General features: G+C 40.7%; 1 protein-coding gene across 1 annotated transcript; it reads right to left on the bottom strand.

Annotated features, from left to right (window-relative positions):
* Window positions 1-5,470: 5,470 nt before the first annotated feature.
* plpp6 (phospholipid phosphatase 6) lies at window positions 5,471-13,285 on the bottom strand. The gene is made up of 2 exons (XM_036581548.1): window positions 12,682-13,285; window positions 5,471-9,476 (listed from the first exon to the last, which is right to left on the bottom strand). The coding sequence occupies exons 1-2, from the start codon at window positions 13,148-13,150 to the stop codon at window positions 9,109-9,111; spliced, it is 837 nt and encodes a 278-aa protein (XP_036437441.1). The 5' UTR covers window positions 13,151-13,285; the 3' UTR covers window positions 5,471-9,108.

Below are 13,285 nucleotides of genomic sequence, written 5' to 3'. Positions count from 1 at the left end.
GTGAACATGCAAAAAGAGTAGTTAGAGAGCTCACCAAGAGACCAAGAGATCTGACAGAGTTGCAAGCTTCAGTGGCTAAGATTGGAGAGACTGTGGACACAACAACTGTAGCCTGAGCTTTATGGGAAAATAGGAAAAAAGAAAGCCACTCAGATGGCCTCTTGGCTAGAGTTTACTCAGAAGGCATGTGGAAGACTCTGAAGTGAGCTGAAGAGCTGGAAGAAGGTTCTATGGTCTGATGAGACCGAAATCAAGCTTTTTGGGCATCAGACTAAATGCCATATCATCATCATCATCATCACCATCATAAAAACACCCCCACTATGAAACATGGTGGTGGCAGTATTTTGCTGTGGGGATGCCCTAGACGGCTTGTGAGGATAGAGTATAATACAGGGAAGCAATAGAGCAAAATACAGGGAAATCCTGGAGGAAAGTCTGAAAGAAGAACCTGGGGAGAAGAAGAATTTGTAGATGCAGATGTAGGTGCATCTAAATACTAAATACTGACTTGATAAGAGTAAATACTTATGCAAGAAGATACTTCTTACCATTTTATATTTGTAATTAAACAAAACAAATTAATTCCACTGTGATTTAACATTCTGTGATAATACAACATGAAAACTTCCAAGGGGGTGAATACTTTTATAAGCACTTTGTTTATCTCATCAACCTGTATGTGAAAAACATGGAGTACATACCTGTGAGTGGGTGCATGTACGACCCATTGCTGTGCACTGTGCGATGGTGCAATCAGTGTTGTTTAAATATGTCAAAGTTGAAATAATGCCCGCAAGTGGACAAAAATATTCTAATAAGTTACTCATTTATCAAATGTCCATCCAGTTCACATAAAAAGGTAGAAATGGCGTAGGTCTTCATCTTGTTTTCTGGGTCATTTTTTGATACACACATATTTCTGGGTTTGTAGACTTTGGACTCCAACTAGTGGCCACACAGTCTTAGATCCTGAGTCTGATCAACTACTGATGCACCTGTTGGGATCCACAGCTGCATTAAAGGTTCTTATGCATATCAGATGCAACAGAATCTAGAAATGATGTAAATTACATTGTTTGCAACACTAATTTATCAAACTTTAATTACTGGTTGATTTATACTATTACATAAACTTACAGTATTTTCTTCCAAATGTCATGTTTATTGTTATCAAAGTATTTTTCCAAAATATGTAGCCCAGCTCTTAATCCCAGTCCTGGTTGCCTCACGCTCTGCACATTTTTGTGTTTATGAGTTTGTTTCGGATTTGCAAGCCATTAGATATACAACAATATGGTTACTCTACCTGCAGGTGTACTTTTTCTTCTAGTTTTACGTGTGAATTGCTGGATGTAGGCTTTGGTCTCTCAGCGTTGGCACCCCCAAATTTGTACCCCTGGCTAAGGCCAACGGAATACTTATATTTATCTTGCTTGTTGAATGTGATTTATAAATCAACTGTTTGCAACTATAATCTTTTTTCTGATACAATAATTTATACAATAATTTATAAGGTTACATTCAATAATTATATGGTTTTATATATATATATATATATATGGCTTGTTTCTGAGTCAAGTCATTAGATATAATGACACTAAGGTAGTGCTAATCCACCTAGTTTTACGTTTATAAATTGCTGTATCCACTCTTAAAAAAAAGTTCTTCAAGGGTTCTTTGGCAAAGAAAATGGATCCATTTAGAACCATGAACACTCAAATAACCATTTGCATGATTTAACGTGTTCTTCTGATTGATGGAGAATGTGCTGTAGATGGTTCCATATTGAACCTTTTTAAAATGGGTTCTATATAGCACCAAAATGTTAGAAGCTTGAGATTGTAACAATAGAAGAACCCTTTTTGGTGCTATATAGAACCCATTTCAAAAAGATTCAATATAGAACCATCTACAGCACATTCTCCATCAATCAGAAGAACCATTTCATGATGCAAACAACCCTGTAATGATGCTAGAAATTCTTTGAGTGTTCATGGTTCTATATAGAACCATTTTCTTTACTAAAGAACCCTTGAAGAACCATCTTTTTTAAGAGTGTAGGCTATAGACCCCCCCCACCCCACTTGACAGATCAAATCTGCACCCATGTTGGACCAGAACCACATATTTGCCCTGATACAAAGAACTTAAGAAGCAGACAGTTGAAAATTACTATAATTGTTCAAATAGAAACACAGTGAGGGTTTTTCTATGTGGAGAACTCAAGAAAAACCACCTGTTTATAACAGCTTACTGTTCTTTTTCACTGCCGTATGAACACTCAACTCAGCGTCACTCATGTTTTCCAAAGACGCTGTGAGTAACTCCTCCCTTTCTGCTTAGCGGTGCATTGTGGAACAGTGGTGTCCATTCATATATACTAATATTTTTAAACAATTGCAAACAATTATAGTGAATATACTATACTATATACACAACGATCAGAATTAGTGTTTTTATACAAATGGAAAACAACAGAAATGGCTAAAATTGCATTGACCACAACACAAGCATCCTCTAAAACTTGGTTTGCATTTATATCCCTTTCAGTACAGCTATTTTTGGAGCCAAAGGAAAAGTCTTGTCACAAAGCCAGTCAATCTTTTGCATGCAAATCAACAGTATTTCCCTACATTTAAGACTGTACTAAAGAAGTACTGATTTCTAAGTAACAGAGGTGACGGTTCTTACCTTATGACAATCAAAGGCCTTCAGTATCTTCTGCAAAAAACTGTGAACTGTGAACCCGTTGCATAATCAAAGCAATTGTAAGAACTTTGACCTTAACAGAGGAAGAAGTAGGTAAGAAATGAAATGCTGACACCAGCCATCAGCTAACATCATTGCTTAATCTGAACTTATACTAGTAGTCCACTTTCAATCACTTCTGACATTTGTGTTTACTCTGCTGGTATCTCCTCTCCATGCTATCATGTCCTGCAGCAGCCCACTGTTAAACCACACCAGAATCACTCTTTCTGTTGGTCTTGGACCATAACTGTTCTTCTTCCCAAAGAGCTTAAGAAATGGTCACTTTCCAAAACTGCTGCTGAGAGAGAAAACAACAGCAGGAGTGGGGAAAAACAAAAGGAGGTGGGTGAAGTAAATGGGGTGGGGTTAGCTCTATAGAACGTATCGCATGTGGTCACGTCTGCTGAAGAATTCAAAGCAATGGTACTAAATACAGGCAAGCTCAGCTTACTTGAGGAAAGGAGCTATAAGACAAAGCAACACATTGTTTGGTCTTATTTTACTTGGCCTTAGATCAGGGGTGTCCAGTCTTATCTGCGAAACGCCAGTGTGGCTGCAGGTTTTCCTTCCATACCAACAATACAAGCAGGAGCACACCCGATTCCACTTGTTTAGACAATTGGACAGTCTTGAAAGAACTGATCATGTGTGCTTCAGCTTTGCTGGAATGAAAACCTGCAGCAATACTGGCCCCCTGGTGGATAAGACTGGACCCACCTGCCTGCGACCAGCCTTCTCAACCCTGTTCTTGGGGGACCACCTGCTGTGCACATTTTAGTGCCTTTCCTGCTTTACAGGAAACAACTTTACACACCCATTTAAAGCAATAATAGGCTGTTAATAAGCTTAGTTAGACGTATAAAACAGCTTTCTTAAGGCAGTGAACAGTGGTCCATTGAAAGTTTTTTGTAGGAAGCCAAAACTGATTCTTCTACAGCATCACACAAAGAATCCTTTTAGGCACCGTTATTTTCAGAGCACACTGTAACTACAGTATTGTATCGTTACTGTCAGACTATATTTCCAAATAAGTAACTTTACAGGAGAAAAACATTCTTAACTCTTAATGTAAGTTAATGTAACGTGATTTGATTCTGAATCATTTTGCAGCATGTCTATTGGTCCATTTATCGTGGACATTGTTCATATTGTAAACAGCAAACAAACGATGTGAAAGAAATACAAAAAAATAACAAAACTGCAAGGGTACAAGGTTTTATTCTGACAGTGACAAATGTTATAAACCTTGGTTGTTGTTGATACCAGTCCCATACAATAACCAGTTTTAATTCATTTTAAATTTAACAGACCTGGCCCTGTATTCAAATGTTTTTTATTTAGTAGAACTTTACTGAGAGGGGCAGAACGTAGGTCAACCCTCCTAATTTGAGAAGTTTCATGAAGTTTTTTTCTGGCTGTGTTAACCAAGCCTTCAGAGTCATCCCAATTTGAAGATGAGGTGGACATCAGACCCTATTGCAAAATTAAGATCTACTCTTGTCAGTGTAAAGGCCAGTTTCCCAGACCTAGATTAAGCTTAAGCCTAGACTAAAAAAGAATTTTCAATGGTGATTCACAACTGGCACTACAATTTAGTCCAAGACTAGGAATATCTGGGCAAATGGATATTTGGGGAAACGAATCCAAACTATAATATCTTAGTCAGAAAAGACACAACAATGTAGATGATATAGATGAGGACAGAATATCAGTCCTTCTTTAGCAAGCCTTTGTGAGAGTGAGACACAACCCCAGTCACGTTGTGCTTTTTGCTGTTGTTCTTGAGGGGATTCTCCTCTGTTGCTCTTTCAAGGGAGGTTTATAACCTTTACATTCAATTACTATAAAATTTAGGCAGGGGTGTCCAATCCTGATGCCCCTGGAGGCCTTCATAACCTACATCGGCTATGCTAGATTTAGTTTGGAGCTTCTGGTACTCTGCTTGCTGTACCTTGAAAAACACAAAATCTCTCAGCATCTCCAGGTACAGTGTTCACCAGCCTAGGTCCTGGAGATCTACCATACACCTCCTGGGGGAGGAAGTCAGCATGTTAGTTGCAGGTTCAATCAAAATTCTGTGGGAAACTAAATCTCCAGAAGGAGGGTTGGTGACCATTGCCTTTGTGAGACTGTATGATGTCTTTTCTTGCACTTTTTGTGAGAAAAATGTCTGGACTGGATAATATTATGTAATCATTACAGCCTAAGAGAGGATATGAGTTTAGAAGGTGTCTATATAATTGCTTACAAACTATTTTAGGTTATTTGCAGTGTCAGTGAAAGAGGAGTGTGGGGCAGTAGACTATAGCAACAAGCAGTAATATGTCCTATTTAGGTATTGGAATTTTAAAAATATCACTGTCCAGTCATCTCCACCAGAACAGGAGCCATCAAAAGACATAACTTGTAAACTGTCAGTGACAGTTTGTCACTGTTATAGCAAAACCTTGGACCTCTGAAAAGGTAACTTTATAGAAGCAGGTCAAAACATCGTTAAGAGCACAAGATTTTATATGTTTTGATATTTCAGCACTGAAATACATCATATCATTACTACACCTTCAGTAGCAGCTCAGATGAGATACAGTGAATTCCTATGTAGGCTATTTCTAATCACATGACTTGACAAAGGTACTATTTGGAGAACAACACTGTCTTCTCCATACCTACCGTAAAGTTCATGGGAATCATGGTGAAAAAAAAACATGACAGCTTGACATCATCATCTCTGTGTTTATTTTAGAAAATACAATCACGTCATGAGTTCAGAATATACATCACATCACACTCTATACTAGCAATATACCTTTATGGGATTTTTTTTAATGTAGGTAAGTGATTTTACATTATACAACAGTCAAACTCTAGATTATATTTTTTACATTTACTTTGATTAGCTGGTGGATTCACAGAGATGAAGTCATATTAAAAACACTTTCACAAAGCATGATTTCTCAGTTAGCCAGTTAACTTCAGTCAAAAGTCACACTTGAGCAGTATAAGACATAAAAGATATTGCAGCTGGACAATCCTTATGTTTTGCACAAGTTATCCAGCTAAACTGAGAAATTCTGCTATGTGAATTACCCCTATGTCTCTATTCACAAAGCATCAAAGCACTGGTTCCTAACCCTGGTGTAGCCTTGAACTGCATATTTTAGTGTGCTTTCTGCTCCCAATACACTTAATCCAACTAAAGAACTAATTAACGAGCCCTTGAGGAACTGGAGTGGGTGCGTTAGAGCAGAAAAACACTATAATGTGCAGGACAGGGGTCCTCTGGGACCAAAACTGGGAACCTGTGCGTCACAGGATAGGGACGCTGATCTGGGATCAGATAAGTTGCAGTCTGAACTGGTTACAGCTACAGCAGTTTTAACAGCAAGACTGATTCAGAAACAGCATTCTTAGGTATGTGGAAACAGGCCCTAAATCTCAACTGATACTCTCCACTGGAAAACACCACATAAATTATTGCAATTCAAAGAGAACAATAAACCTTTGGTGAGCCTTTGTTTTTTTCTTCCTCTCATACTGCAGAACCAATGATTGACTGAGTAATGGAAATATCTGTTATTGCCAAAAAGAAGACAAAATAGTCAAAATCACCACAAACACATCAACAGGAATGACTTTCCACTGAAGACATGCACCATCACAAAGGCAACAGGTTACCTCTCTACTAGATACGTTACACAGATAGCATACTATGCTCTTTAGTGTTCAGTAAGGTTTGCTGTTAAATGACCACACTGTAACTGGTCGACCCCAACAGCAGCATCTGAAACGTTACATAAGCTAATGCATCCTGCAGCTGGAAATGAGGAATGCAGAGGTGGAGAAAGCGAGAAGGAGCAGAAGGGACAGAAAGGGAAAAAGAGAAACGAGGAGAGGACAGGGGTCTGAGAGCCACAGATGGTGTGATGTGTGTTCTATGACAGTGAAGGGAGATATAAAGAGGCTGTAATTAAATGCTTCATTTTTTTATGGCTTTGGGGAGAACGAGAGCATCACTGAACTGCTCCTCTGCTAAATTATCAATGTGGGAGAAGGTTCTTAATATTGCTCCAGCCTGAGGGGTATAAAATTGTGCGTGTCTTTCTATTTCTCTCAAACACACACACACACACTGCTAAAATGAAATTAGACCTATTTCTATAGCTAAGGCCTTACACGGTGCTGTCAAGTTGAAAAACCAACACTAACAAACGTAGCACCTCTATAAAACAGACTTTTTTGTGACTCCAGTGCAAAGTGCTCAACCAAATTACTCACAGTACTCTTCCCCAGTAACAGAATAACATTAATAAAAGTGCAATAAAAAGATCTATAATCCAGCAGTAGCTCCATCATTAGTTCTGATCTTCAGGTATTCTATATAATGCTAAAGATGGAGTGGGCAATACGGCATACGTATAACGTCACATTACTTGAAGACATCTTCACAACATGCATCACAATAGCTAGGATGTTCTTTTGGGGTCTGATGAATTGCTTGCAACAAAATGCAACAGTACAAATATTCTCACATTTAGCAAGCTGACATTTCTCCACAAGGGGGCACCATTGGCAGTCATATCTATTGATGTTTCATAAGAATCAATGACACTGTAGCCCAGTCCCAAACGGCACTGGGGTTTTCCTCAATCTCCACACTCTGGTGGCATCAGTAATGTTCACACCTGTAGGGCAAGAAATCTCGAGGGTGCTTAGTTTGAACACATGCATTTGGGACAGACTTGTGCAGTGTGAAAGCTCTGCTTGTGTTGTAGGTGAGACAGCTGTAATCTAAAACATCCACTCTAATTGGTTATTACCTGTATCTCGAAGGTTTTCTGAGTAAGAGGCCACTGCTGAACCTGCATTGTTGCAGTGTAAACCTATTTTGAATCACACATGCAGTTGGCCAGTGTTGTGGAAGCACAGATAGTATCTATAATAAGATCAGAAAAGTGCAGCATTGCGTATACTAACTTATGATGTAATATCGCCATATTGCCCACTCCTGCGCCAAAGGACTGAAAGACAATCACATCGCCTTATCTTTACTCAAGTGCATGCATACATAACAAGACTTCTTATTTCAGCAAATCAGTACACATTCACACAAAAAATTAAGGGAACTTTGTTCAACAGTCACATCTTATTGTTATGGAAAAAAAACAACAAACTTCAACTCTCATTTTGAGAAACAACTGTGAAATAAATTCTCTCACAGCTGTGACCAAGATCCATTTAAAAAACCTGCCATACAAAGATATGAAAAAGGCAAAGCTGGATGGAAGTGTAAAAACTGTAAAAAGTAATTTCAATTTAAAAGACTGTTCATGGCTTTAGAAATGCCAAATGAACTTTAGACATTCCAGTGAGACAAGAAGAAGCATAAAATATGAATGAAAAATAAAATAGCCTGCTTCATAAATCATTAGTGGTCCCACATGGGCACAGTATGGCTCAACAGCTTTCTCTGTAGAAAGGACAGTGGCTGAGGCGCCCTGCATGACCCCAAATCCTTTTGTTAGAAAAAAACGAAACACTACACGATATTTAACATACGGGTCCCCGTCACCATATTTAAACATTCAAATAATGAACATCAGATCTTTTGCTTCCTCATCAGATCTTTTGTTCTCTACATCAATTTTGTAAAAAATACAGCAAAATGTCTGGCAGGTGTTAAGTGCAAATGGAGAAAGACAACATGTTTACATGGCTAGACTTGCAAGTACGCTGTTATTGATTTTAAACTCTTCTCAAGGCTCAAGCTGCTTTTGAGAAGTTGCCTTTTTTTGTAGGTGATGGTGAACAAACAGTGATGTCACACAGCAGCATCAAAAAATACAGGTCATCCTTTCTGTTGATACAAAGGTCTTCAATCTTATCCACAAAGTGCTTGTTTGGAAGCAGGTTTTTATTCAAATCAAGCTGATTCCTCATATTTAAGCAGTTGGACTTGACTGATTAGTTATGTGAGATTAGGTGTTTTATTGGTCAGAAGAAAAGCCTGCAACCACACTGGCTCTTAGCAGATAAGACTGTTGACCCTGTCCTCAACTCATCAAATCAATTTTTTTTCTAAACCTCCGAACAATTATTATTAAAATACCTGATTCAATAAGGTTCCCCTTGGACCCACCTTGCAGATGAATGACTAAACAATACATTTATATTTATTTAGTAGACTGACACTTTTCAAAACTCACAAATAACAAGACATGACATGATATATTACTACCAAAAGGCCAGCAACAGCCCAGTTATTTCAAACTCTCAAACGAGGTCCTCAAACAGTCAGAAGTTTACTTTTCTGGAAAGGACTCTCTTTACTGTTTTCTACCCCAGCCCACCTGCGTTTCACTCCAGCTGTCCCACCATGCTTTGCAGCATGACAGGTGACAACCACAGTGCCTCCACCAGGTTGTATTGGCAGTAGCCCATGAAGAAGCCGAATGCTACGTCCGTCACATTATGGCGTCCGAGGAGGACCCGGGAGAAACCCACGAAGGCTGCCCAGAGCAGGACGAGAACACGGAGTGGGGCGGCCAGGACGAGGTGAGCCAGCAGGAAGCGGGCACACATAGCGGCACGAGTGGCGTGGCCTGACGGGAAGGAGTAACGGTCCACTGAGAATGTGGCAAACATGTCCATGCGGTTATGGGCGGGACGTCGGCGACGCACCACGGCTTTAACTATGGCCACCAGCACTAGGTCCAACACCAAAGCTGAGAGTGAAAGAGAGAAAGAGAGAGAGAACCACACTGAATAGAACTCCTTTGTATTGTCTTTGCATCATCAGATGTGAAACATTCTAAACTGTCCTCTGCATTTTATGAACAATTGTTTTTTTGGAGAAATACTAGTACTCTTCTATCGCCATTCTTAGAACTATGTTAGGACTGATGAAGGCAGTGTTCCACCAACAAGCATACTGATATCTAGGAATGCAACCATCATTAATTTTTATGACCGATTGCAGATTTGAGTGGCTGATTTTTGTTATTTTTTTATTTTTTATTTATTTTTTGTTCACACTGTGTGGGCTATACTGATCCATTAAACCCACTAGTACATTTCCAGTACTTAGTTTCAGCCAAAGTCATAACATAAATAACATTTGCTCCTTAACAGATTCAAATAATATAAAAAAATATATATAAATTCAAATTATTTTTTTAGTTTTCTGCACCCATGCCCCAAGAGCACCTGTCTTTTTGCCTCATTTTTGTGACCTCTGTAGCGCTTCTTCGTATCTGTTGTGACATTTATTTATATTTCAGTTATATGTCAGTGCCAAACCTTGGCAGCACCGCAGGCTTTCTAAACCTCCTGCACGTACGTGAAACATGAAATAATTAATATAGGCCTAATCATAAAAGAGCACTGTCTCTTAATCCTGCTCCTGGTGACCCACAGCACTGCAGAGTTTCACTATTTGCTGCCCCATTATGATCCTGCTCATGAAGAGCTCCATAATCAGTTAATGACCTGTATCAGGTGTGATTAGTCAAGGATCCCTTAAAAGCATGCAGGATTAATCCTGCCTTCAAGTTCTCCTTGGAAGTTCCTACTTACGACTTCGGAGGTCGTAAGTACGACTAGATTTGTGTTCAAGTGGTTTTGGTTGGAAATAAGTGGAAATAATGTTGTCGGTTTACTTTTAATTTTCTTTTATTAAAGAGAGTTTATATATACACATTATATCTATATTTCCATGTGTGGATGGTTTTAGCCTGCAGTGTTAATGTTGTGGCTGATGAATGACTGAAACTGAACTACTGCCAGTTTATCAGCGGCTGTCATTGGGTTTTTGTTGACACGCCCCCAACTCAGAAACTCGGGGCTCACTGAAAAATCAGAGTTTCCCACTAGTAAATACGACACTGTGGTGCCGTTCATGTGCATCCATCTCGTAAATACGATACTTCCGACACGACTTGAAGGCAGCATAAGAAACAATGATCAAGATGATGATAAGGGAGCTGATGCTTGGAATACATGGCCTATTAACTGTATTTCAGAATTACCAAGGAAAAATACTTTTTCTAAAAGAAGACATACAGCTAATATCGCTAATATGGATTAGGGCAGCTTAATTGGGTTGATATTTTCTCTCTCTCTCTCACACATACACACAAACACACACACACACATTCAAACACACATATAGCTGTGAGGTACAATACAAAGTTTTGGCTCCATGCCTAATGTGCAGTCAGGCTGGCAGCGTAGAGCAGCACTTTCATCCCTGTGGAGGTAACACTTATACTGAACTCTTTTGTCTTGTCTCCTCACAAGAGAAAGACAGACATAGAAAGAGACAGAGTTAACCAGACAGAGAGAGACAGACAGACAAAGAGAGACAACCATAATGACTCACTCGCTCTCTCACCATCACTTTCCCTAACGGCCGTTCTTCTATCTGTCTTTCCTACACATCTATGCCTCTAGCCCTTGTTACATGCTTCTCTGTAGTGGGCCAGCTGTCTGCAGTGTCTCTGATGGGCTGTTTTAAGAGTAGCAGCAGGACTGGCACATTAGAAACAGACACTCACACAGACAGGAAGGGAGAAAAGGGAGAAAAGAAGACCGAAATAGTGCAGGGACAGGCCTGTTAACAACTTGCAGGGTGGACTGAACTGCCATGAGGCTCATGTATTTTTAATGTTCCTAGCAAAGTCATAGAGACACTTAAAACATTTAGGCTACCTGAGTTGAGAGATGGCCCTTCCTTGTGAAGCTAAATACATTCAACTACCTTTTATTAAAAACATAAAGCTAATTGGTGCACATTAAAAAGCATACACACTGCAAAGATATTGCTTTTCTATGCCTGGCCTACTTCTCCTTTTACAAATGCCATTGTATTATTGTCATAGTCTGTCAGCAATCAATTTGATGCACTGTTCTTCCACATTCACAGTAATCCCTGTGAGCAGACAGTGCTTTGTGCAGACTGATATGAGAATCAGATGAGAGAATGACATTATTACTGGTCAAAAAGTAATATAAATAAAATATGCTCCACAGTATGAGGAAAAACACTTAAATGTACTTAAATTAGTTTCTGTACGGACCATGTGTGAGTACCACTGTCACAGCACGGCAGGGCACAATCCACCCCAAGGAAGAAAATGGTTATAAAGACAAGAGTGGCTTTAAAGGCACAGACCTGATGGGCATAAGACCACCTGATGCCTATGCTTCTCTGTGGCCTCTGTTTTGGGGGGTGTCTCTTACTACTCTTCTCTTCTCTAACAAATAGGGAATGATACAGTGCTGCAAAAGCCCTGCAGTGACGGATTACTCTGACCCGATGGAACTGGATCAAACGGCCTTGCCAGGTTTCGCGTACCTGCGCCACTCCACAGTGGCGAACAAATTGGCCGATAACAGCTTGCTGTCAAAGTGGTCTAGAAAATTGCTGATGTAAGCATATGTAGTATTAAACCAAAGTCGTGGTCACAGTGCTGTAAGGACAATGACATCACCACAATCAGGAAATTGGTTGGGGAACCGTGACACTCTTGAACCTTTAAGAGACCTGCTAAGAGTCAGGATAAATTGGGATGATGGTCAGGATAATGTCACCTTCGATTACAGCTGATGCATCGAGCAGGTAGCTAGAAAGTTATTTCACACACAAAAATCAAGCTGATGACTCACTGCGTTACAGATACGATGAACAGGAGGCCGAAAGAGGACCAGGAAGAAGGGAACGAGTTAGTGAGGAAGCAGTGTGAGATGAATAGAAGTGGATTCATAACTGTAAGGAGGCTGAATCATGGATATGCCTGGGTCACAGAATGAAACATGGAGAGCCTTTAGTCCTTCAGTACAAAGGGTAATGTTTGATCAGGGCAGTTCAGACAGGAAGAAAAAGAGATACTGTAATAGGAAAAAGTCACAGGAGAGGTTGGACTACATTACCCATGAGCAGGTTGAGCATGACCTCCTGCCCCGCGGCGCTGTCGCTCTTGTATAAACAGTACGCGGCACCGACCAGCCACGGTATTCCGTGTCCGGAGACCTCGACCAGCTTCATTAACGGCCGGACGCTTCCCCATGATGAGTCCTCGCAGGCACACACGCCGAGTCGCTTGGACAGCCACAGGTCTATGGCGAGCAGGGAGCTGAGCGCTATGCCGAGAATGGACGGGTTCAACCGCATACAGTCTTCTTCCGGCAGCTGCTGTCCGCCGGTGGAGGACGTGGAGGCGGTGGAGGAGCCGGAGCCCCTCCGCCGGGTCGGGCTGTCCGCCGCCCGCAGGCGCGCCGCTGTGGGGTCCGAGCCCTGGCGCTGCAGAGCCGGCGGAGGAGGCGAGCGGCTCAGGGACATAAACTCATACCGCCCGCTGCTCCCGCCCACACCGCCGCTTCTGGCTTTCGGAGAAGGCATTTCCTCCACTGTAGCACAGAGTCGAGCTCGCTGCGGTCGCTGTCGTTAAAAACACTGTCAGTGAGGTGTCGGTTACAGGTTTCAGTCCATCTCTCTACAGGCGAGACCTGCGCGCACGTCCAGCTGCGTTACTGA

This window comes from Colossoma macropomum, unplaced genomic scaffold, assembly GCF_904425465.1.
Source record: "Colossoma macropomum unplaced genomic scaffold, Colossoma_macropomum, whole genome shotgun sequence".
NCBI lineage: Eukaryota > Metazoa > Chordata > Actinopteri > Characiformes > Serrasalmidae > Colossoma > Colossoma macropomum.
This window is presented reverse-complemented; position numbering and strand designations above follow the sequence as displayed.